This window comes from Neovison vison, chromosome 4 (assembly GCF_020171115.1).
Source record: "Neovison vison isolate M4711 chromosome 4, ASM_NN_V1, whole genome shotgun sequence".
NCBI lineage: Eukaryota > Metazoa > Chordata > Mammalia > Carnivora > Mustelidae > Neogale > Neogale vison.
In genome coordinates this window covers 229,993,957-230,019,709 of record NC_058094.1, presented here as the reverse complement: position 1 = coordinate 230,019,709, position 25,753 = coordinate 229,993,957, and the positions used below count along the sequence as shown (strand labels likewise).

Below are 25,753 nucleotides of genomic sequence, written 5' to 3'. Positions count from 1 at the left end.
GGGGGGTCCCACGGCCCAGGGGCAGCTGGCAGACTCCCGCTCCTCCTGCATTCCCTTCTGTAACCCACATTTCCTCTTTCCCGTGCACGCCGCGCCGGGTAGGACCCGGGAGCCCCAGAACCAGGCAGGACAGGGGTGGGTGGCGCGGGCGTCTCCTCTGGCAGGGGACGTGCACTCCGCTCGGCGAAGACGAGAGGAGGCTGCTCAGGTCCGGGCTTTCCGAAAGCCGTCTCTGGGGTTGGTGGGAAAACGCATTCTGGGGGCTAGTGGCACGGAGCACCCGCTCAGCACCCACTACCAAGTAGGACGCAATCCTGATCTCGCCCCGCGCCGTGGCCTCTGTTGTCCTGCTGTGGAGACACCTCCTGAAGGAAACCGTAACCAACTAACGCACGCTCGCTTCGGATTCTGGTAGAGGAGCTGACCGCCCGCAAAGCCCCCGGTCAGCTCCTTCCTCTCCGTCCCGTCCCGCGGACACTGAAGAGCCAGCTCTGCGCTCAGACCGCCCCACCCGGGCAGAGTCCACCGGACTGCCAGCGCGATGGGGCCATGGACTGGGCAGATCCAGATCCAAGCAAGGACGCTCGGCTTGGGGGACACTGCGGATCCGGAGGCAGTTCCTGGCTTCTCAGCATCAGGACCCGGAGGAGTCGTCCCCGGAGGGGGGCACTCTGTCCTCAGATCACGCTCCACCTGCAGGAGGGCCACTTTGCGCCCTGCTTCTGCTCCCCCAAGGGCTGTGGCAGCCCTTACACTGGGTGGGGGGCGGGGGGCAGCGGTCTCCGTGGCCTCTAACCCTGAGAAGGACAGCGGGATAACAGAGCATCTGATTCTGGAACGAATGTGACCCAGAGCCTTTGTTCCTCTCAGAAGCCTCAGCACTTGACCTCCCCCGCGAGCCCCCCACCGGAGCGACCCTCCTCCAGTTTTCAGTGAACCGTTACAGTCCCCTTCCTTCCCCGACTGTTCTGAAGTCCACAGGAAGCTGCTAAATGGCTCTCCTGGGTCGGCGGGAAGCCTGGAGCCCCGGGACAGGTTTCCCGCACCCGCGGCCCTGGGCGGGCACTGACCCGCTGGACAGAGCCTCAGACCAGGCGCCCGGGGCTCCCGCTTCAGCCCAGGCTCCAACAACCACACCGAGGCAGCGGCCCTGCCCTCGAAGACCGAACCTTCAACACGGAAGCTCCCCGCCCCCTGACTCCGCCCTTCACTGGTCAAACTTGCAGGAAAGTTGAAAAATGAGTCCAATGAACCCACAGAAGTCCTTCCCGTCCCCCCATTTTCCCATTGCGCCCCCTCGTTTCCCGTTGATTGCTGCTGGGACAGTCTGAGGGTAGGTTGTTGCTACTATGACGCTCGACCCTGAATTCTTCCGCGCGTGGCCCCCAAGAGGAAGGGAAGCCCCCTCGCCACCATCACCGCGAGAAAACAGACACCGGCTCCCGGTGAGCAGCTGACACGTAGACGAGGGAGCGGCGTGGCCGTCCCCACACGTGCTGTCTTGCTGTGGGGACTGTTTAAGCTTGTAGGACGTCCCGCACTCAGGGCACCGGACTGAGGACTTCCTCGCCGTGAGATTTAGGTGATAACGCTTAGAAGAGCAGCTTGTGGACGTGCGGTGGGCCTACTGGGCGCCAGCAGGCGCTTCTGCTGCCGAGGGCCCAGTCTGACCCCTTGGTGGGAAGGTGGTGACCCACAGACACTCCGGATTGCAAAGTACAAGTGTGTCCTTGCACGTGACCCGTCCTCTCTGAGGGGCTGAAATGACAGCGCAGCACTTGGGGTGCCTGGCCACCTCTGTCCACGGAGCCCGCAACGCTCAGTCTCAGGGTCATGTTCAGGCCCCGCACTGGGTGTGGAGATGACCTGCCGAGAAAAGGAAAGGAACAGAGGGGACAGCAGGGGCATTTCAAGTCCACATGAGCAGGACTATTGATGAAAAAAGGCAGCCCTCCGAATTTTGCATCTACAATCTGCATATTCAAACAGAGGGGCTTAGGGAGGGGGTCAAGGATTTGCAACACGTATTAACCACCCCTGCTTTTGTGGGCAGGGCGTGGGGCTTTTACCTTCTTGTCTGCCCTGTTTGGTGTTTCCTAGATCTTCGGCAGTAGACGCATATTGCTTTCAGAATTCTGAGGGAGACGTTTCCAAAGTTTCAAGGAGAGAAGAAAGGAGGAGAACAAGGAACCCCTGGGTCCTGCCGCGGAGGGCGGGGGCGTGCTGGAGGGTGTTCACTCCGGGCTGTCCCTTCAGGCTAGAGCCATATATGGCGGTGGGCCCTGGGCCTGCTCCCGGAGCTGCCTTGCCCCTCTGGCCCCTTGTAGATAAACCCTCCCGGGCTTCTCCTCATCCGACCGAGCCTCTCCTCGTGGGACACTGACGGAATTTTACCCCCCTTCCGCGTCGCCCGCCCAAACCTTGCTCAGGGCTTGCTGCTCCTCTGGCTGGAGATACCCCATGTCCACTCAGGCCCCTGGGAGCCCCGGGGCGGCCACAGCCTGGCACATGGTGTGTGCCCGTCTATAGACTCAGCAGGTAGAGACGTGGATGAACACCGTCATGGACAGCCTGAGGAGAGCGCGTTTGGCCCGAGAGTGCCAGAGGGGCGGGGGGCTCCTGACAGTCTGAGAGACACTGACAGCCAGCACGGGGCCAAGAGGGCCCCCAAGGGGATGGGCTCGTGCAACACGGTGATGGGCAGGGCCAGGCTCGGGCCGGTAGGGTCCCCAGCCACACTGGCCCTCAGCGCAGCCCCCGGGGGGTGTGCAGGACCCAGCAGCGTCCTCCCAGGCCAGATGGCGTCTCCATTCTCCGATGTCCTGCTCTTGGACGCAGGGGAGTGTGTCCCAGCAAGTGCCCCCCCCCCCCGCGGGTCTCTTCTCCGTCTTGGAGGATTTTTTCAGACTCAAGACCCAGTGCGGCCGGGGAAGGAGCAGGTAGGCGAGGCACTCTCTGTTGTTTAAGGATGCGCAGAGATGGGCCTCCTCTGCCTGGGCTTCGACGACTGGGCCCCGAGAGCCTGCCGGAGAGAACGCCAACGTGGGCACGCGCCACGCGATGCTGGCTTCCCGGCCTGCAGGCTTCGAGCACTCCACGGTCACCCGCCGAAAGTCACCAGCGTGAGCCATCGGCACGGGCCCTACTGTTTCCGGAAATGGCAAGGAGCTAGGGAAGGCCCACATCCGTCTGCCCCGTCACCTACAACGTCATCGGACTCCGGGGGCTGTTCCAAACAGGCTTTGTCTGCGAAGGTCACGGATGGTTCACCAGACGCGGCGACGTGGGGAAAGCCGACAGTGTTGAACAATCAGGACCTGCGACTCAGGACAGCCGCGCTCGCAGGGAAAACTCTCGTTTTTCTTCATCTGGTATTTTCCTTCCGAGTAAAGATGGTTTCAAAGCCAGGAAGTCATGGCAACTAAGCTGCTCCCTCGTGAGATGTGAAATCGTAATATTCTCATTGTCGCTTTGCGGAGGGGATGAACAGCGGACGCTCCGCCCGGGTCAGGGACGACCGCGTGACGTGGCCCGACCAGGCAGGGGACGGACGCGGTCCCACGCGGGGGTGCTCACTGGGCCCAACCACCCACGGCGACCGCCGGACACACCCCATGTCCCTTGCCTTGCTTCTCCTCCGCCGCGTTTGCCCGAGGCTCTGGCCGCCTCCGCCGACAGCTGCCCCGTCCTCATCTCCCCACAGCGCCCCTGGCCCCCTGGCAGACGTCCGTGGTGTTAGCAGGGCTCCAGGGTGAGGACAGCAAAGTTAGAGGAGAAAAGCCAGTCGGATGACATGTAAAAAATTCAGCAGGAGGGCTGCAGTCAAGGCTGTGAAGGCCGTTGGCCGCGGCCTTTGTGGGAAGCTGGGGCTGGCCTCTCCGGACAGCGACAGCGGGCAGAACCCCGACCGCCTCCCCCCGTGCACCCCACCCGCAGGTGGGCCGCTACTGCGTCCTGACCAGGGGTCTCCTGGGCCACTAGGAAGCCCAGGGCACTGGGATAGAGACCTCAGCCCCCAGGGATGGGGTCAAAACTGTTTCCAGAGTGGATCGGTTTGGGACTGCCCGTGTCCCCCAGCGACCACTTCCCCTTTGGGTCATAGAATGAAACCCTCCAGTTCTAGGTTCCAGGGATAATGAAGCCTGCAGCCCAGCAGCCACGACGCCACGCTCGGGCCAAGAGGATGAGGGTCAGGACTGTCTTTAAAAGGCAGCACCAAGGCAGACAAGGGCAGGAGCCCAGACAGGCCCTGGGGCAGCAGCAGCTCCCAGGCTGGAGGGAGCCCAGAGTGGGAAGGGGGTGCCTCGCCGGGTGCCCAGGACAGGCACGTGGCCCAGAGAGGGCAGGACCACGGCACCACAGTCTGTCCTCCCCCCGAACTCCACAAGGGCGCCAAGGTCACAAACCCACCTTCCATCAGGCTCTGCGCATGTGGCCCAGTGAGCGGAGACCGCAGGTCTCACTGTCGGCGTCCGACTGTCTCGACGTCCGACCGTCTCGGACCGCGTGCCCTCCACGCCAGCTCTCTGCAGCGACCGCGACTGGGCTCCGGGGCGCCGCAGCTTGGTCCTTCACCGTCTGCGGAGCTGAACCCGCGGAAGCGGATGGTTGAAAGGAGAGGGAGCCCGGCCGCTCAGTCCGTGGCCTCAGTCCGTGGCCTGCGGCTCACGGCTGGGAGTTTGAGCTCCCCGTTGGGCCTAGAGATCACCTAGAAATAGACAAATAAAACGTCTTTGGGGGTTTTTATGTTGTTTTTTGGAGTCCCTGGATTGAGTCCCACATCAGGGTCCCTGCTGGGCAGGGAGTCTGCTTCTCCCTCTGACCCTCCCTCTTCTCATGCTCTCTTTCTCTCATTCTCTCTCTCAAATAAATAAATAAATAAATAAAATCTTTAAAATAAAAAATCTTTAAGGGCGCCTGGGTGGCACAGTGGGTTAAGCTGCTGCCTTCGGCTCAGGTCATGATCTCAGGGTCCTGGGATCAGGTCCTGCATCGGGCTCTCTGCTCAGCGGGGAGCCTGCTTCCTCCTCTCTCTGCCTGCCTCTCTGCCTACTTATGATCTCTGTCAAATAAATAAATAAAATCTTTAAAAAAAAATCTTTAAAATATGGGGAGCACTTTATGGAAGGTCAGGTCCGAAGGGCCATGTATGCATCAGCAGATGCCCCCAGAGACGCGTTATGTCCGACTCGGAATTGTTCTGTCCAATTCAGCTCAGCCAAGTCAGTGCATGGTCAGTAGACTGTCTTGTGGTTAGGTGGCACGGAGGTGCCCTGGGGCCAGGGGGCAGCAGTGGATGGGGGCATGGGGGACGCGGTGGGGCAGGGGACACGGGGAACAGGAAGGGGACAGTCGGAGAAAAGGACAGCAGAGCTGTCTGTGGTTCCCAGGACCATCAGTGACGTTCACGGTCACAGGGAGAGCCAGCCTCGCCTGGCTGAGGTTGCCCAGGTAGCCTGCGACCCGAGCCGCAAGGAGCAGGAGAGCAGCTTCTTGGCACAGACACAGGGAGGTGAGGGCAGCAGGGACACGGCAGCCAAGAGCTCCTGCACGGTCTGGGGGGCGGGAGGGGAACCTCAGCTGCTCAGCACCTTGAGAACAAGCCCCTGCAGACGCAGCGGGTTACGATGACGATGCCATCGGGCCGGAGTCAGTGGGCTCAGGCCCACGGCAGGGGTCCTTGGAAGAAGAGAGACTCAGGAAGATGGCCCAGTGATGGCCGGGTGACGGTTGGCAGAGGCAGGAGCACGCAGCCCCCAGTCCGGGAAGGCCCGGGGTCGCCGGCCCGCACCTGAGTCCGGAGAGCGCAGGGAGGGTTCCGCTCAGAGGCCCCGAGGGAGGACAGTCCTGCCGTCACCTGGACCCGCACTCCCAGCCCTAGAAGCCCGGGAGGTCGTGTTCCTGACGCTCCCGACGCTCCAGCCGCCCAGGGGGGTGGGTTCTGCTGCGACAGCCCTGGGAACTCGTCCGGACGCTTGCAGAGTCTCTTCAGGGAGGGCTGATCCACCGTGTGCCCGAAGCCTCCCACACGGTCCCCACAGGCGGCGCGCTGGCCCTCACGGGTTCTGAGAGTTTCCTGTGGGTATCAATCAGAGGCAGAAGCAACTCATCCAAAAACTTGGTTTTGGGGGCGCCTGGGGGGCTCAGTCGTTAAGCCTCTGCCCTCAGCTCAGGTCACGATCCCAGAGTCCTGCAGTCGAGTCCCGCATCGGGCTCCCTGCTCAGCAGAAGCCTGCTTCCCCTCTCCCACTCCCCCTGCTGTGTTCCCTCTCGCTGGGTCTTTCAAATAATAAATAAAATCTCAAAAAACAAAACAAAACAAAAAAACCTTGGTTTTTGCTCTGAAATCTGTTTGTTGTTCGTCCAGGGGGTCTTCCGGACCTGATGGCCTGCAGAGACTCGGACCCTGGCCTGACCTCCTCCAGGACGTGAAGGGCCACAGAGCACAGCCCCACCGTCTGATACAGAGAGAGATGCTCACGCACGAGGGACTTTTAAACTGAACAAAATTGGGACAACTGGGGGGGTTCAGTCGTTAAGCATCTGCCTTCTGCTCAGGTCATGATCCTAGGGTCCTAGTGATGAAGTTCTAGAACCTAGGTGAGGTTTGGTGGACTGAGGTCCGGAGCCGATGACCAAGAAAGAATTCTTGAGACATCTTTGGTGCAAAATGGTGGTTTATTAAAGCACGAGGACAGGACCCGTGGGCAGGAAGAGCTGCTGCCCAGGGCTGTGAGGGGTGGCAGGTTATGTACCCTGCGGTTGGGGGAAGGTGAGGGGAAGGGAGGTTTCAACGGAGCTTTCATATGCTAAAGAGGGCCTAGGAGGTGCCTGGAGACCAACGGTCGTCTTCCAGCAAGCCACTCACATCACGATAGTTGGGAGATTCCGGTCTTGCAGGATTGTGATCTCAGCAAGTTAACTATTTGTTTCTTACGGGGTCGGAGGTGCCTGAGGAATGCTCCACATATTACCGAGGGGAGCGGATGGAGAGGGGGTACAAGGCGCCAGCTTTTGCTTTGTCTTCAGCCAGCCTCCTGCTTCCTCATCTCTAGGATCCATCCCACCTCGGGCTCCTGCTTCCCCTCTACCACACCCCCTGCTTGTATTCCCTCTCTCGGCAGAATCTCTAACAAATAAATAAAATCTTTTAAAAAAATAAAATAAACTGGACGAAATTGTGATTTTATTAGGTGAAAACTGTCAAACGTTGGTAAGAATTGGTCAAATATATTTGCCATTTTACACACCAAAACCCATCAAATTTCATTGGATTCAACCTCATATACTAATTGTTATGCCCCAATAATGGGTCCGTGATTAAAGGAACGAGACTGATACAAAGCGAAGGTCAAGCAAAGCTTTATTTCGCGCCAAGCATCAAGAATCTAACCGAACACTCGGGGCTGCACCTCTTACAAGAGAGGGCGACCCTTCTCTGTTTCACAGACTAGCTTTTAAGGGCAAAGGCCCTGCGGTTGGGCCTGGCCACGCACATGTGGCCGATGAGATTGTAACACACACAGGAAACTCCAGGGATGCTAGGTGGCCAGTTGAGTTACAATTTACCCTAGTAGACGTCTGACCCAGCCTGTTAACACCTTGACTGGGATTGGCGCCAACAAGGCTCCCAAAGGGCGGGGCCCACACTCCTTGGTAACCAGGGAGACAGGGTGCGTCCCCCGACTGATCGATGTCTCCACCTGGCCTGACCCACCTTTGTATCTGGGCTTTGATACCTGTAAATCCCCTAGGGGAAGGGGAGCAGGACAGTTTCTAAAACAGGTCCTTAAACTAATATTTAAGTATTTTTAAAAAGATTTTCTTTATCTGACAGAGAGATAGAGAGAGCACAAGGGAGCAGAGCGGCAGGCAGAGGGAGAGGGAGAAGCAGGCTCTCTGATGCAGGGCTTGATCCCAGGACCCTGAGATCATGACCTGAGCTGAAGGCCGAGGCTTAACCCATGAGCCACCCAGGCGCCCCTCTTTTTTTTTTTTTTTTTTTTTTAAGATTTTATGTTTTCATTTTGATGAGGGAGCAGGAGGCTGGCTGAGGACAGAGCAGAAGCTGGCACCTTGCACCCCCTCTTCACCCGCTCCCCTCCATATGTGTAGCATTCCTCAGGCACCCCTGACCACCATAAAACGATAAATAGTTAACTTGCAGGGATCGCAATCCTGCAGAACAGGAATCTCCCTTGCTCTACAGGTATCCTAGAGATCTAAACAGGGAGGTTTTTTTTTTTTTTTTTAAAGATTTTATTTATTTATTTGACAGAGAGAAATCACAAGTAGATGGAGAGGCAGGCAGAGAGAGAGAGAGGGAAGCAGGCTCCCCGCGGAGCAGAGAGCCCGATGCGGGACTCGATCCCAGGACCCTGAGATCATGACCCGAGCCGAAGGCAGCGGCTTAACCCACTGAGCCACCCAGGCACCCCGCACCAACGACGTCTTAAGAATTCTTTCTTTAGCCGTCGGCTCCGAACCTCACCCCACCGAACCTGACTTAGGTTCTGGGACTTCATCAATTTGACAGAGAAGAGAGACAGCGACAGAGGGGACACAGGAGGGGGAAGGGGAGACGGTGAAGCAGGCTTCCCACCGAGAAGGGAGCCGGATGGCGGGCTGGATCCCCGGACCACCGGACCACGACCCGAGCTCACAAAGATGCTGAGGGCCAGAGGAGACGGCCAAGGAGCTGAGGTGGCCTTTGAGGAGAAGCCCCGCCTGGGGGCTTTGCTTTTCTTCCTTTTTAAGTCGGCCCCTTGCCCAAGGTGACCTCCCCAGTCTGGGTCCAAGGGTCGCCCGCCCGCCTGGCTCTTCTTTTTGCGCGGCGGGCGCCTGAGTCAAGCTCTGGTTCCTGAGGCGTCTGGATTTTTTTCTGGCCCCACAACTAGAGAAAGAGCCAGGCTGCCCCTGCAGGGTTTTGTTTTAACCTCACCCATGAGGTGGGGACCAAGGGGACGAGGGAGCGGAAGGCCAGTGGCACGGCTGACAACCGCCCCCCCCCCCCGCCGCCCCCGGCAGATCCGTGTGACATTCCTCACGCCCTCCCGGGCTGCCCCGGGACAAAGGCAGAAGGAAATGCAGATCGAATCAAATGTGCATTTGACCTGCCGCCCATTGACGAGCACTTGGGGCGTAAGGATCCCCCGGGGAGCGCCCCTCCCCGGCAGTCGGACCCGGAGCGCTCGGGGGCTGGGAGCGACCACCCGAGCTGGACAATGGCCGGGCCCTCAGCACCCTGAGGGTCTTCTTTAGCAGATGAAAGTCCTTTCGGGACACCTCCCTGTGTCCTCACCACCCTCAAACCCTGCGTATAAAACCGGCCCCTCCTCACACCCACCCTCCCCCCCCCCAGCAGCTCTTTCTGCCCCCGGGGTCCCTCCCCAGACTTTCATAAAAGGAACTTTTTGGACCAGAGACTTCTCGGCCTCCCGCTCCGGACCTCACCAACATTCCAAAAGTTCGTCAAAAGCAAAAGGGAAAGCTTGGATTTCCTTCCTGCAGGCGGCCCATGGGCAAGTCCACAGGACCGGTGGAGTGATCTGCAGAGAAACCCAGGGGCGTGGATTTCGACACTTTCCCAAGGGCAGGAGACGATCTCAGCCCAAGCCCGAGGGCCCTGTAAGTCCACTTGAACGTGTAATATCTCTTTGGAAACTTTCTAGCCCCCAAGATACACATTAGCAACCATCCTCAAGCACGTGGCCACTGGCCACATCTGAAGGGGCTCGCGACTGTGGTTTTACTGGGCGGTAAGTGACCCTTTCCTAAGGTTCTCAAAACCTTGCTTCCACAGCACCTGGGAGGCTCCCTCTCCTACCCTTCACACCACCCTGTTTGCAAGAAGACAGTTCTAGAATTCTTTCTTGATCATTCACCTCTGAACCCCAATACTCTCACCAACCAGTCCGAGTGAGCAGAACCCCAAGCCCGCGCGGTCTCCCCCTCCACCTGCGAGACGGCTGCGTGGCCCCGGGTGGGCTGTGTCCTTTGCAGGCCGTGTAAGTAGAAATCCGTGATTTTCCCCGGTTCCTGATAGTTCCCGCGGAAGGGGGTTTCACAGTCAGAAGTAGCAAGGACGGCTGAGCCAGCCACGGCCGCCTTGGCCCTGAGGCCGACCTGAGCCCCGGACTGTTGCTGATGAGGGAGCACGGGGCTGGCTGAAGACAAAACAAAAGCTGGCGCCTTGCACCCCCCTCTCCATCCGCTCCCCCTCTGTCATACGTGTAGCATCCCTCAGGCGGCCCTGACTGCCAGGAACAAGAAGCAAATAGTTAACTTGCAGAGCTCACAATCCTGCTAGACAGGAGTCTCCCTTAGCTTACAAATGTCCTAAATCTCACTCACAAAGGCGATTGATAGCAGGATTGTGACATCCCACCAAAAAGTCTCCCAACTATCTTAACGTTACCAGCTGGTCTAAAGACCACATTGATCAAGCCGCAAGGGCAAGGCCTCCGGTAGGCCTCTGACATCCCGGCACCTTGTAAGCCCTCTTTAGCATATGAAAACTCCGTTGAAACCTCCCTTCCCCTCACCTGCCCCCAACTGCAGGGTATGTAACCTGCCATCCCTCACAACCGGGGACAGCCCCATCTCGGCCTGCCCACGGGTCCTGTCCCTGTGCTCTAATAAACCACCCTTTTGCACCAGAGACGTCTTAAGAATTCTTTCTTTAGCCATCGGCTCCGAACCTCACCCCACCGAACCCGACCTAGGTTCTGGGACTTGATCATTGTGACGTTGATGATGCTGTTGTGACGTTGATGACGGGGCAGAAGGCAGGCTGAGGACAAAGCAGGAGCGGACACCCGCACCCCCCTCACCCCGCACCAGGTGGGATCCGTGTGCCATTCCTCAGAGCCCCCTTGCTGTCCGAAACCCAAGGGAGGGAAAAGCAAAGGGTGAACTCACAGAGATCACGACAGGAGTCGTCTTCCATTCATAAATGTCTAAGTGACTGGGGCACCTGGGTGGCTCAGTGGGTTAAGCCGCTGCCTTCGGCTCAGGTCATGATCTCAGGGTCCTGGGAGCGAGTCCCGCATCGGGCTCTCTGCTCTGCAGGGAGCCTGCTTCCTCCTCTCCCTCTCTCTGCCTGCCTGTCTGCCTGCTTGTGATCTCTGTCTGTCAAATAAATAAATAAAATCTTTAAAAAAAATAAAAAAAATGTCTAAGTGACTTACAAGAACAGCATTCTTTTTATTTTTTTTTTAAGATTTTATTTAAATGACAGAGTAGGAGAAAGGGAGCACAAGCAGGGGGAGTGGGAGAGGGAGAAGCAGGCTCCCTGATGAGCAGGGAGCCCGATGCGGGGCTCCATCCCAGGACCCTGGGATCACTTGGGCTGAAGGCAGAGGCTTAACCCACTGAGCCACCCCAGCGCCTGAAAAACTGCGTTCTTACCAATAACCTGACTTCCGGAGGGAAACTCCCAACTCTCTTAAGGCTGAGGCGGTGGTAGAGGCAGAAAGCACTCAGCATGGCCACAGCCAGGCCTTGGAGGTCGTCTCCAGCAGAGGAAAGATCTTGAAAACCTCCCCGTGTCCTTACCTCACCAAGTCCGCAGTGTGCAATCGGTCACCCTCAGAGGCCCCGGGCCTGTCCCCACTGCCTGCGGTCTGACTACTCCCACTCACTCGCGGTCAGGTAAATACGTAAATAAAATTGTTTTTTAAGATTTTATTTATTTATTTGACACAGAGAGAGATCACAAGCTGGAAGAGAAGCAGGCACAGAGAGAGGGAGAAGCAGGCACCCCACTGAGCAGGGAGCCCGATGCGGGGCTCGATCCCAGGACCCAGGGCTCCTGACCTGTGCTGAAGGCAGAGGCTTGATGCCGGAGCCCCCGGTGCCCCACACCCACCCGTCTTTCGAGGTCAGTGACGTCACAGCTCCCAGCTGGAACCGAGGAAGGTCCTGAGCGGAGCACCGGATCCTAGGCGTCAGGCCTCCTACTGTCTTGGAGCCCCTCAGGGACTCTGGAATTGAGGAAAGCGGATGAGGCCGTGGACGGTCCACAGAAATGCAGATTAGTCGTGTCCAGTGGGACTCTGCTGCCTGTCGTCCTGTGGCTAAACCTTCACCAGCAAAGTCACTCCAGAATTCCTTCTTCCCGCATGCGCTGCGCCGGACGCTTCTGAAGCAGCCGCGGCAGCTTAACTAGCGAGTGAAGGAAAATCTTGACACATATTCACGTTGTATCTATTTATGATTATATCCTCTTAAAAATTGTGTTTTACTGTCTCCTAAGGGCGCACTTCTAAAATAGAATTGTTGGGGCTCCTGGGTGGCTCAGGGGGTTAAGCCTCTGCCTTCGGCTCAGGTCATGATCTCAGGGTCCTGGGATCGAGTCCCGCATCGGGCTCTCTGCTCAGCGGGGAGCCTGCTTCCTCCTCTCTCTCTGCCTGCCTCTTTGCCTGCTTGTGATCTCTGTCTGTCAAATAAATAAACAAAATCTTTTAAAAAATAATAAATAAAATAAAATAGAATTGTTGCCTCTTAACACGCGTTGTCGCATCGTGGCTGCACACGCCCCGCACTTCGCACTCCCACCAGACGGGGCTCGGGCCAGCCCGCTCCCCCCACGCCCTCCCGCTCCCTGCAGTCTGGCAGGTGAAGCGTCTGTGTCCTTGGGATGACGGGACTTTCTGAAAATGGAGAGTATTTTCTTCGCTGCCCAGTGCCAGACACACGTCCCACTTTGTCGGTGGTTCTCAAACTGCAGTGGGGATTAGAATCACTTGGAGAGTCCTAAAAACAGGACTTTCCAGCTCCCCAACCCCCAGAGTTTCCGAGAGAGTGGGTCCGGGTGGAGCCTGAGGGTACACTTCTGGCAAGTTTCCCAAAGGAGGCTGGTCCAGGGAACCTCACTTTGAGAACCTGAGCTCTCAGCGCTCTGGAGGGGGAGGGTGGGTGACTGGGGTCCAAGACAGCCTCTCAGGAAGTGAGTCAGGAGGCAGGGCAGGCCTGGAGTTTGTTTGTTACCGGGATGGAGGTTGAAGGGATCCGATCTGCCGCTTTAGTAGAAACAGAGATGAAGCTGAAGACATTTGAGATTCAACCCACGTAGGGAAAAGGGCCTTCTTGGAGCTTTCCTTATCTGACTCCAAGCGGTGACCTCTCAGAAATAAGGTCACAAGAAGTTCCTCCTCCGGGCAGATCTCGCTGAGTAGAGAATGAAACCTATCCCAAACCCTTTGCCAGCAGAGCTTTATGGCCCTGAAGGGAGACGGAAACGTTGACTTGTACCCACCAGACAAACATGACCACAACCTCTGTCTCGTGTTGATCCTCCTGAAAATCATTTCTCTCTCCGGAGAGGCGGCTGTTCTCCCCGAGAGCCTTGTCCCTTTCCCTTCACCCAGTGACATGGTATACAAGCCATCACGCCCTTACTCCCCGCTCGTCCCTGGGCTTGTGTGTTTTTCGCACACGGAAATAAAATAGTTTTCTTCCTACCTGTGAATCCCTTTTGTCAGTTTAATTTGCAGTCCCCACCCCCAGGACTGAACCTTAGAGGGTAGAGGGAAAAGTTTTCCTTCTCCCCTGCAAGATCAACTTGAACTCATGGGCGAGGGTCAGATTTTGAGAGTCACGAATACCAGTCTGAAACCATATCCCGAAAAGACGGAGGAGGGTGCTAGCCTCTAAAATCACGATCCCTTCCCTAACGGAACTTACATCCAGCAACTTAGTTACCTCGCGGTTCCTGATGGAGAGTGGCTCAGGGCGGCGATTGGCGACATCTTCAGAGAGAGCTGGTAATGAGACCCAGACCAGCCACGGCTGTGAGGGGGTTCCCTCCCGGTGTCCATATTCTCAGCCTCTTTAGAACCTTGAACTGATGGTCATACTGGCAGGTCCAGGCGCTTCGGATTCTGCAGAACCTGGGGACACATGCGCGGGTCCCTCTGAAGTGGCATTGGTCTTGCTGCAGCTTGCACGCCTGTCAGTCCGGGCCCAGAGGCATGGGATCCTGGGGGCTGAGTTCTTGCCCTGGTCTTCTGAAGGCTCCACCTAGCCGCCCTCTGACGTCAGGGCCACCACGGGGCCACCAGCCCGCCAGGCAGCGCCCCCCAGTCTCCGGTCCCCTCCCCAGTGGATTTGGAAGAAGGCAGGCAGAAGTCTCAAGGACGAGAAGGGGCAGAGCCAGGGAACTGAGGGCTCTTGCTTCCCTGCAGGGCCTGGGTGCAGAGAGGTGGGGCCCCGGGCCGCTGAATTCCTCTTCCTTCTGTCTGGCGTCCGGAACTGACGACCAAATAAAAGAAGAGCTGTGCTCCGCCGGCCGTTCCCACTACTGCGTGCGTGAAGGCGGCCTTGCCCCTCACTCCCGGCCAGGCCCTCACCCACCCCATCCGGGTAGTTACCAGGGACTCTTCCAGCAAATTCTCAGGGACCAAGAGGAGAACGGAGACACCACTCCTTAGTGGCATCATTTCCCTACTGACCAAACCCTCTGCCTCCCAAATTCTTTGCTTGCCACTCCAAATTCCATATGACCAACAAATATTTTCTAGAAGCTTCATAATTGAAGGGGTTTGCATTTTTATAAAACATTACCAAGAAAATGTCAGAATTCTGTGAACATCTTTCTTTTTATTTTTTAAGATTTTATTTATTTATTTGACAGACAGAGATCACAAGCAGGCAGAGAGGCAGGCAGAGAGGAAGGGGGAAGCAGGCTCCCTGCCGAGCAGAGAGCCCAATGTGGGACTCGATCCCAGGACCCTGAGATCATGACCTGAGCCGAAGGCAGAGGCTTAACCCACTGAGCCACCCAGGTGCCCCAGAATTCTGTGTACTTCTGAGGCTCTTTTTAAAAAGTGTATCCTGAGGCGCCTGGGTGTCTCAATGGGTTAAAGCCTCTGCCTTTGGCTCAGGTCATGGTCCCGGGGTCCCAGGATCGAGCCCCACATCAAGCTCTCTGCTCGATGGGGAGCCTGTTTTTTCCTCTCTCTCTGCCTATCTCCTCTGCCTACTTGTAATCTCTGTCTGTCAAATAAATAAATACAAATCTTTTTAAAATATTAAATAAATAAATAAAATGTGTATCCTTGGGGCCCCTGGGTGTCTCAGCCGGTTGGGTGTTTAGCTCTTGGTGTTGGATCGGGTCACGTTCGCAGGGTCATGGCATCAAGCCCCACGTCAGGCTCAGAGCTCAGAGGGGAGATGGCTTAAGAGTCTATCTGCCAAGGGGCGCCTGGGTGGCTCAGTGCGTTAAGCCTCTGCCTTCGGCTCGGGTCAGGATCCCGGGGTCCTGGGATCGAGTTCGTGTCTGGTCCCCTGCTCATCAAAGAGCCTGCTTCTCCCTCTCCCTGCCCCCCACCTTGTGCTCTATTTTGCGATCTCTTCTCTCTTCTCTCCCTCTCCCCTTCCCAACTCCCTCTTTAAAATAAAGGAAAAACCAAACCAAGACAGAAAAACTTTCATCCTTGTACAGAACGGCTCAAGGACCATGAATCTGTTCTAGAACGCTCTAGGACAAGGTACGTAAGGCCTCAAGGAAATCCCGAGCCCAACAACGTGTCAGACTCCGGCAGTCGTGGGGCTGCCGTCTGGCCCCCCGCCGTCCTGCGGTCAGAGCGGCCCCGCGTGCGTCGGGCGACCGCCGTAGCCGGGTGAGCCCAGCCCCGACAAACATGAGTGCCAGGGTTTGCGGACGGTTGCCGCGGAGTCTGTTTGGTTTCCAGAGCCAAGCGGCTCTCTTCTCTGGGCGTGCAGGGACCCCTGAGGGAGACCCGCCGCAGACGGACTGGACCCCACCCCTTCCCCAGAGGAGGCCAGGTCGGGGCTGGGAAGCTCACTTTCTTCCACTTCCCCTTTCCGGGACTGGACGGTCACCCCGCATTTCTTCTAGGACAAAAGCTCCATCTTTTCCACTGAGACCCTGTGGTAGGGACTGAACTGTGTCCCCTGTTGTGGTCTTGGCCTTGGGGGTCTGGGCAGGGACCACAGAGGGGGTCAGGTGATGGGGAGTCACCAGGGTCATCTGTCAGGCTGGGTCTCATCCCACATGCCGGGCTTCCTTGTAAATGGGGGCATCTGGACGGGCTGAGGGAGGCGATGGGAGGCCCCCGGCTGGACGCGGCATCCACAGGCCGGTGACGGGCTTAGACCGGGTCTCCCCACCAGCCTCCGGAGGGACACCTTGAGCGGGGGCCCTGGGGCTCCGGACCGTGAGGACATCTGTCCCCTGTCAGTGCCCCGCAGGGGCTTTGTCTGGGTGGCCCCGGCGAGCTGAGACGCGCCCTATCAGCAAACACAGGTGACAGCCTCTCACATTTCCCCGCGGAACCTACTGAACTCACACGACCCCCGGGCTCTACCCTGTCATGGTCGCAGCTCGGTGGTCGCAAAAGGAGCCGGGGTCTGACCTTCCTGGTCAGAGTTCCTCACGGTCACCCTCTGGCCTCCTTAGCTCCCCACGGGCCACCAGGCCCCCAGCCCGTCCCCAGCCGCTCACGACCGTCCCCACTGCCGTCTTCATCCGCTGTCGCTCTCGCACATTCCGCGGAACCTAAGGGACAGTCACGTCGCTGATACTGCCTGTGCCGCCTGCCCGCAGGCCAACTCGGTCCCTCAGGCTGGGGCCGGACAGGACCCGAGGCCTCCGGGCTCCCGCGTGGTCTCCGCGCGTGTCAGCCCTGGTTTGCCGCCGCCCTTCGCGGTCAGAGTACGGGGGCCCACTCGCCGTACCCCGCCTCGCAGGTAATTCCGTCCCGGCCCGGCTGCCAGAGATGGGCGTTCGGGGACAGGGCCAGAGAGCACGGCTGTGACCGACGACCCACGCCACTCGCAATGGGGGGCTCCTGACCGGTAGCCCCTCTTTCCCCGCCGAGGGCCACAGCAAGAGATCAGGGCGACCCACAGATGACCACAGATGACCCACAGCCACGACCTCGGCGGGTGACACGAGCGAACCGCAGACGCTCCGGGCCAGGAAGGAGACGCCAGGCGAGGGCCCAAGGGACAGCGTGGGGCGGTGCAGAGTGGGTCACGACCCGGGGTCCAGCCGTCCCCGCCCGCTTCACTGGGGCCCCCTTGTAGGGAGAAGACAACTCCTGCCCCGCTCAGCTGTCGGGCAGCTGCTGCCATTGGGGGCCCTGTGCGGGCCGGGCCGTGCGGGGTGCGGGGGACGCCACGGGGAGCAGAGGGAGCCTTCGAGGATCAGGAGAGTGAGGGTCCTTCGGCGTGCTCAGGCTATCAGCCGCTCGCAGCTCCTGCTTCTGCCGCCTCTTCCGCGGCGTGAGCCGGCTCAGCTGTCCTCCGAAGGCTCCGTGGGGCTGACGCCGGGCGCCCGCTCCTGGGTGTCACCCCGATGGTGCCGCGGCGGCTGGCTGGGAGAAGCGGGACTCCCCCAGCTCGGCATCTGCTCCGCAGCTCTGGATGCCCCGGCTGCCTGTTGGCAGGGGCGTTCCCAAGGACAGCACGAGTCCCTGCTCGCCCACCAGGGCAGCCCCCACCCCCAGGCCCCGGGGACGCATGTGCTGTCCGCAGGTCCGTCTTCCAGCCCTGCACACACTTGGCCCTCCCCGTGTCCCGCCTCCCCAACCCTCCACTCCCTTCCACGCTCTTCCCACCGCCCAGAGTTCAGTCCAAATTCCCATCAGCTCCGCAGCTGGGGCACACCCGGCACACACCACCCCCGTGTGCTAGGCACCTTCCACACCGCCGGTAAGCACTGCCTGTGGAACTGTGTGCTCAGCGTCTGTCCGTCCTGGCGTGTTGTCTGTGGGGCGCTTGGCACAGCGGCACCACGGACACCCCGCCAACTGCACCGAAGGGCACGCGGTGAGCGGACGATGCGGGAGAGCGGGCGGCCCAGCCACAAGTGGGAGAGTCTGGCCCAGGCTGCCGGCTGGAAGGACCCTCCCGCTGCCGTCTGAGACGCCTCTCCGTGTCTGCACCTGGAGCTCGACAGACGTGAGCCCTAACAGAAGGCCCCCCAAATACTTCCTGGAGCGGGACTCACACCCTCAGGACCACGCCTGCCGGGGCAGGCACCCGTCCAGCGCCCGTCCCGCTGCAGAAGCGCACCCTCCCTCGCAGCCCCGGGGAGAGCGCGCCCACCACGGCTCAAGCCGGTGCTGACTCAGAACCACGGGTTCCAGCTGCGCACCCACAGTGGCCTGGGCGCCCCTGAGGCCAGCACAGTGGCAGGCGGGCCGCAGGCTGAGTCCCCGGGCCAGGTCTCCTTCCTTCCCACCCTGCTGCTGGAAAGCACGGGGCTCCCCGGAGGACGGACTCCCCTTCCTGGCACCGGCACCCTGGGACCAGAGTCCCATATAAACCCAAGGGTTCCTGGGACTTGGTCTGGAACGGCCCGTGGACGGCCACAGCCACCTCCCCAACCCGGGGGGCTGAGCAGGCAGGCCCGCTGCCGCGTTCTGAGGTCAGGGCTCCGTCTCCTTGACCCAGGCAGCCCGCCCAGCCCTGCTGTGCCACAGCAGGGAGCTGTGGTCCGTCCCCAGCCACAGCCTGGGGGTTGTGGTCCGTCCCCTCTGCAGGGATAGCGGGAAGTCAGGGCACTGGGCCCCAGTGCTCAGGGGGACGGCCCCCAGTGTGACTCCCGTGGGCTGCTGTCCTCCAGGCCAGCGGGTCTGGGGGACTGGTTACATGCACACGTGCACACACATGCACACACCGGCACACACACGTACCAATAGCGACACGCTTACATGCATGCACAAGCACGCACACACACACAAGCACACACACCGACACACATATACGTGCACACACGCACACACACGTGCTCGCACACACACTGGCACACACATGCACACACTGGCGCACACACGTCAACACACATTCACACAAAATGAACATGAGCAGCACCATACAACACTCACGCACGCACACACACACACGCACACACGCACTCAGACACGCACGCACACACGCACGCACACACGCACACAGCAGCACACAGACACGCACGGAACACCACGCACACACTGGCAGCGCCCGCACACGTGCATACACACCTGTTTACGCACATAATCACGACACTCAAACACGTGCGCACACGCCTACACGTACACACACGCACGCTACAGGCGCACTCAGCTCGCAGAGTGAACGCGGGTCCAGCTGTCCCAGCGGTGCACACGGTGACCGCACAGATACATGAACTTCAACGTGCCTTTCGCACCGCGTACAAACGACGCCGCCAGTCCTGACCGGCCCACCAGCCCCACGTCAACACCCAAACATGATGAGGGTCCTGCACCCCGGAGGCAGTCGCTGTCTGTTCGGAAACGTCTCCCACATGACACAAGAGTGGGAACGGCCCTGTGATTTTTCCTGCCCCACGGGGGCAAGTGTGCCAAGTGTGTAGTCATTGCTGCCGCCGGGGAGGGCCACACCGCCTCCTGGAAGTCCTCCTGGCAGGGGTGGCCAGCTCTCCTGCCCCCGTGGGAGGGCCTCCTGCTGCACAGCGAGGCCCACCGTCCTCCGGGAGCAGACGCCCGGGCATGCGTGCGGGACAAGAGGCCGGGAGCGGCGGAGAGTGGGCAGAGGAGCCGGGCGCCAACTTCCAGGGAGCTCCCCGAAAACCCCGATCTGGGACACAGGCCTTCCTCCCACTGACACTTGTAGCTTTATTCTGGAATTTTTTTCTTTTTCTGTTCGTTTGGATTGTAGTAAAACATGTGAAATTTAGGGGCGCCTGGGTGGCTCAGTGGGTTAAGCCTCTGCCTTCGGCTCAGGTCATGATCTCAGGGTCCTGGGATCGAGCCCCAGTCCGGCTCTCTGCTCAGCGGGGAACTTGCTTCCTCCCCTCTCTCTGCCTGCCTCTCTGCCTACTTGTGGTCTCTGTCAAATAAATAAATAAAATCTTAAAAAAAACCCCAACATGTGAAATTTACCTCTGTGACATTTTTAAGTGCACGTTTCAGGGGTGACGAGACACTCACACTATAGTACACTGTGCACAGAACATCTCCCTGTTCCAAACGGAAACTCTGTCCTCATAAACACTAGTCCTGACCCCTCCACTCTCTGTGAGTCTGACCACTCCAGGGCCCTTGTGGGAGGAGGTCACACAACATTTGTCCCCTTGGGACTGGCTGGTGTCCCTCAGCGACGAGTCCTCCAGGTTCACACGTCTGTCCGGGAGCGAGCGTCAGAGTCCCGTCCTCGTCCTGCGCACCTGCTCCACTCCTCCTTGTCCTTCTCTCTGCTCGGCCTGGAGGACACGGGCCACCGGGACAGCTCTGCTCCTTCAGCGCCGCCCCCCCCAGCACGGGGTCAGAGCCCTTCCTCCCACATGCCCCGTCCTGGGCTCGTAGGCACACGGCTCAGAGTGATCATAGGACAACCAGTGACTCTGTTCATTGCTCTGCTGCTGGCGGGGGCAGGGTGCTCGCAGGCAGAGACACGACTCCCCCTGCACCTTTGTCCCCCTGAAACCGCAGGCTCCTCGAGGTCAGAGCACGGCCCCTCCCCCAGGTGATCCAAGGGAGAGGCTCGAACCTGCCACCTGCACTTTTGCCCGAGCCTCACCCAGGCAGAGGGTCACCCCCCAGCTGCCACGCCGGGCCTGCCCCCCATGCCTGACCCCTCCCCCATACCCAGCGTCCAGGCTGCCGGCTTTCCAGGGGAACCAGCTGAGCCCAGCCCAGCGGGGCCCTTCCCAGAACACACATGCCCGTGCACTCGGGGCCTCTGGAGCCTTGGCGAGCACGGCAGATGGCAGACGGCGCCGGGGCAGGCACGGAGCCCGCAGCAGGGCGGCAGCTGGGGGCAGAAGCCCTTCCGGGAGGCCCCGGGCTTCAAAGGGCGGCTCTGCTGTGCGGCACGCCCACCCCGCCCGAGCCTACCTGCTGCCGGCCAGGCCAACCTGTTTGCCCTCCTGCCCTGACTCACTCCGGTCTCCGGCCTCCCCACCCCCACGGAGGAAGCGCTCCCAGCCCCCTCCTCGCAGCACCTCTGCAACTCCAGTCCTCCTGGCCAGGACAGAGGGGAAGCCGTCCCCTCCACCCCCAGTACCATCTCCTGCGAAGTCTCAGCCCAGCGCCCCTGAAGAAAACCCTCATCCCGGGAGGGCTTCGCTCTGCCCTGCCCCCTGCCGGGCCGTTAGTCATTCACAGGTTAGCATGAATAAGCAGGCTTTGCACTCCGGCTGGGACCGAGGGACCCATTCAGGGAGGAGGCTTGCCCAGGAGCAGGGGAGGAGCCCGGTACTTCCCAGGGAGCAGGTCTGGGTGGGGCCTGGCACGTAGGTCCCAGATTTCCCCAAGAAACACCTGGAGGTGATGAGGCCTTGGGTGGGGCGGGGAGGAGGGGACGGAGGACAGGCCTCTGCTCTGTCTTGTGCGTCTCCGGCCTGGGGACTGCTCTTCCCAGGGGCCTGTCCACCACGAGCCTCGCGACCTACATCCATCCCTTTCTGTCTGCTTCTCTTTGGGGCCGTGCCAGCCAGGGGAGGGGTCTGTCCTGACTCGGACCAGCACCAACGACCCCGGACCTTGCTCCCGAATGCCCCCTTCAGCCCAACAGGAATCCACGGCCCCCTGGGGCCTCCTGTCAGCAGCGATCCCCTCCGGCTCCGAAACCGCTGCAGGTCCTGCGAGCAGAGACGCTGCCTTTGTTGCCAATGGTCTCTTCTCGAGGACCGAGGCTCACTCACTGCAGCGACCGCCAGCCGTGATGGCTCTGGGCCCTCAGCCTCAGAGTCCTCCTGCAGGGCTGTGGCCCGCTGAGCAGGTGCTGTCCTTGGGGGAGGCGGGGCTGAGGCTGCAGACCGCTCCGGGCGCCGTGCCCCTGCCGCTGCTGGGAGGCAGCGGGGTCCTGTCTCGGAGCCCATCTTCTGCTGGCGTCAGGAACCAGGACACTACCTGGTGAGCCCACGTCAGGCTTGTCCCTGCGGGTGAAGCCTTGTCCTTCTGCGTTCCCGGGGTGCAGATATGTGCAGGGAGGGACGACAACATTCTTCCCCTGAGACGGCGGTGCGAGCAGGAGCATGGGCATGGGGGTTGGCCTAAAGAAAGTTCTAGAACAAGATATAGACTCCAGGGTACAGAGCAGGCAAATCTGTGCTTCACACTTTGCCATGGCTGGTGGACCCACACCACTGGCCCTCAGCAGAACCCAGAAAGACCATGTGGGCCCCGAAGGCTCCAGAGGGATCAGCCTCGGGCCCCGTGGGAGAACAGGGGACAGGCTGCCTGTGGTGGGCCTGGCCTGTGCAGAGGCCGGCGTTCCTAAAGCCGTTCATGGAGCAGAGCGTCTGAGCGCGTCTCACTGAGAGCAACACCCACTGTCTGTGGGAAGCCGGGTCTCCGGAGAACAGCTTTCCTGTCCCTGCCAGCCCTGCCCACGCCTGCTGCCTTGGCCAGGCCCAGCGTGGCCCCCAGCCAGGCATGCCCCGCCTGTCCTGACCAGAACCAGCCTCCAGACAGCTGGGGCCCCAGGGTGGGCGGGGGCGTCCCCTGCTGAACTGGCAGCTTCTCAGACCCGAGTCCCCTCCGAGTGGCTCTTCCGTTGCTGCTTGTGCTGGGGACGGCCCGTACCTCCGGGACCCCAGGTGCACCGCGGCCGCTCCTGGCGAGGCCAGCGGCCCCCCAGCCGCCTGGACCGGATGCCCCGGTGGATTCAAGTGCTTGCAGACACCCGTGGTGTGTGTGTGTGACGTCTACACCACCGCGAGCTCTCACAGCTTGGGGACGGAGCGGCGCTCCCTGCTAGCGATTCAGAACCGAAGCCAAAGCCCTGTCCCCAGACTAAGAGCTAAGGTGGCAACAAAAAGCCCAGAAAGGTCAGTCCCAAGGACAGGACATTTCAGGTCCTGGGAAGGAGGGCCCCGGGCGACTGCTCGTCTGGTGTCCATCTGGGCGGCACCTTACACAGACGCGGCCATTCTCGAGGCCCGCCGTGCGGGGCGTCTGGGCCCGGCCAGCGCGGGGTGGAGCCTGCAGGTCCCGCCCAGCGTTTTTCGGGAAATACAGATGTTTCTCTGAATCCCAAGAAAAATCGCTGGAGAAACTGGTAGAACAGGAAAAAGGACTCCAATTCTCTTGCAAGAATTAGAACTTAGCCACACAAGGTCACGGCTGGCTGGAAAGTCCCTGCTGTCAAGTGGACGGTACAGGGTGGTGTGGACGGTTTTGGAAACTGGACAGACAGAGGCATGAGGCAGCCGCCCTGGGAGCGGCCGTCACGATGGGAATGTGTGCCGGGGCGGTCGGCTGCCCCGTGAGTGATGCCTGTGTGGGACGCCAGCGCCAGCCGCCCCCCACCCCAGGGAGGGCACCGCTCAGACCCTGGAGGCCCCCTCCCCCCCACCGGACAACGCGCCCCCGGGCCCCGCGGTGGGGGGGTCTGTGCGGGGTGTGGACGGAGCAGCAGGGGGTGGGGGTCTGTGCGGGGTGTGGACGGAGCAGCCCGTGGTCTGAAAGCTGCCAGCCGGGCTGGAGCGCCTGCCCCGGGGTGCGGCAACGCAGCGCCGTCATGAAACGGAACTTTATGGATTTCCAAGATCATGAATCACGCGTCTGAGACACGGCGGCAGGATCTTAAGAAAGATAAAGAAACCCCACCGCGGTCGGAGCCGACCGAAACCACACGAACCTTGCCTTTCCTGTGATGTCTTAATACAGAACAGCCCCAGATGTTTCTGTGTGACCGAGTCACAGAAAAATGCCTCGCTCTCATCATCACGGGCCATCAGTGTTAGTTGAGGACGTGAAATACGGTGGGATGGAAAAGGGCAGACTCGTGTGATTTCAGGAACCTGAGCGGCGGCTGGAATTCTGGCTTCTCCTTCCCGGATCCTGAAGACAGGCCGTGTCGGGGGCTGGCGGGCCCACCGGCGTCCTCCGGGCCTGGTGCTCCTGACCCCTCCGCCGGCTTCGCTGCTCTGGACCCCAGCAGTGCCCGGCGTGTGTGAGGCGCTGGCGCGCGGCTTGGTGGACGTGGCCCTGCCCTGCAGGAGGACACGTGGAGGGGCCTCGGGGGGGACGGTGATGGCAGCAGGTATGGCAGCACGGTGATGGCAGCAGGTACAATGGGGTGGGCAGGCGGCCCGCTGAGGAGGCGGCAGTCTACCAGGGCCCAGGGGGGACACGGCTTCTGGACCACTGCGCAGGCCACCTAGCACCAGCCCCGCAGGGTCGGGGAGCCAGGGGACCTTGGGTCCGTCCCCGTAACGGGGCCACGGCCTGGGAGCCGCAGCCGTGCGCCGGTGCGCAGGGTCCCCTCAGTGAGTTCTCACACAGGCCTGCCGCCGGATCCTCTCGCTGCCCTTTTACAGATTGACAGACGGGAAACAGGCACAGGGACCTGTGTAAACCGCCCAGGATCCGAGCGGAGGAGCTTGAATCTCCCGGCCCCAAGCTGCCCCTCCCACCGCCCCTCCCTCCCCCCATCCCTCAGGCTGCAGCCCTGCCCCGGAGGGCCAGTCCCTTCCCGCTAGCGTAGCACCCCCACAATGAGGGCTGCACCCTGGACAGGGGCCTCTGATGGCAGCACAGGCACAGACATTCTAGAAGGTAACCCTTAGGGGCGCTTTTCCATCCCGGCCTCTGTGGTCTCGGCGGTCAAGCCCGCCCTCCCGCAGAGCACGCGCTCCTTCACACCGTGCTGCGCCCGCTGCGCCGCTCAGGGGATCTGAGCGGGAACCACAGTAAACGGGTGTGGACCCTTCTCTTGCCGGGCCACTTCCCCGGGGCTCCTCCGGCTGTCCCCCCACGGGCGTCCCCTGCTCCCCGTGTCCCCCCGTGCCGGCAAGGCCAGCCCCCCAGAGGCTCAGCAGAGGGGCTGGGAGCACCCGCAGGCGGCCGCATGCGCGGGGTCAGCCCTGCGGCCTGCGCCTGGCCTGTCTGTGAAGGCCCCAACTTCATCTCCGCGCCGTCCCTCGGAGGTGGCCGGCCAAGGGGGACTCTCACCCAGCTGCCCGAGGTCTACGTGGACGCGCGGCGTTCGTGACCACTGCGCCCGCCCAGCTCCCAGTCAGTGACTGTGTGCGACACACGCAGGGGGCTGTGTGCTTCCACGTGTCAGGGGGCTGGTTCGGCGGCCCGAGCCCCAGGAGGGCCGGCCTCACGGAGCTGAGCCCGGGGAACCCCCTGCTCCACTTGCCTCCCTGCCTTTCCGCACCTGGGGGCCCAGGCCTGCAGGGAAGCGTGGGCGCCCTGGGCTCGGGCTCTGGGGCTGGGGGCGAAGCATCTCAGCACGCCCCGCCCCGTCCCCCCGGGGTGGTTGGAGAGCGGGTCGGGGGGTACTGGACGGGGCTCTCAGTCGGGCGGTTCCAGGCCTGGCGGGCTCTCCCTGACGCGCAGCAACAGCGAGGCCCCCCCCCCCAGCCACTGGGGTCCCCTCTGTGCCCTTGGGCTGTGCCCCCTGATGAAAGGCCCGTCCCGGGAGACCCCTGCCCACTGCCTCCAGCAGCCTCTGCCCGATCGCCTGGGGATCTGCGGGTCCCAGGAGCCCATTCTTCCACTAAGGAGGGGCCTGGGAAGATGGAGCCACCGAAGAAAGGCAGCTGGAGGGGTCGCTGGCCGCATCAGTACGGCGCACGGCTCTCGGTCTCCGAGCCCCATGGTGGACTAGACATGACTTAGAGATAAAATCGTAGGGCGCCTGGATGGTCAGGGGGTGAAGCCTCTGCCTTCAGCTCAGGTCATGATCTCAGAGTCCTGGGATCGAGCCCTGCATCCAGCTCTCTGCTCGGCCGGAAGCCTGCTTCCCTCTCTGCCTCTCTCTCTCTCTCTCTTCCCGTCTCTGTCTCTGATGAATAAATAAAATC

The 25,753-nt window shown here is 60.7% G+C and overlaps 1 protein-coding gene across 1 annotated transcript in view; it reads left to right on the top strand.

Annotated features, from left to right (window-relative positions):
• The window catches only part of LOC122905482 (basic proline-rich protein-like), a 35,494-nt gene extending 10,561 nt beyond the window's left edge, over window positions 1-24,933 (top strand). Inside the window, exons 3-10 of the mRNA XM_044247044.1 lie at window positions 16,571-16,713; window positions 17,053-17,180; window positions 17,386-17,502; window positions 17,593-17,679; window positions 21,695-21,848; window positions 23,252-23,318; window positions 23,787-23,982; window positions 24,566-24,933. Coding sequence (XP_044102979.1) covers window positions 16,571-16,713; window positions 17,053-17,180; window positions 17,386-17,502; window positions 17,593-17,679; window positions 21,695-21,848; window positions 23,252-23,318; window positions 23,787-23,982; window positions 24,566-24,933 — 1,260 coding nt within the window. The remainder of the gene's footprint in view (window positions 1-16,570; window positions 16,714-17,052; window positions 17,181-17,385; window positions 17,503-17,592; window positions 17,680-21,694; window positions 21,849-23,251; window positions 23,319-23,786; window positions 23,983-24,565) is intronic.
• The last annotated feature ends 820 nt before the right edge of the window (window positions 24,934-25,753 follow it).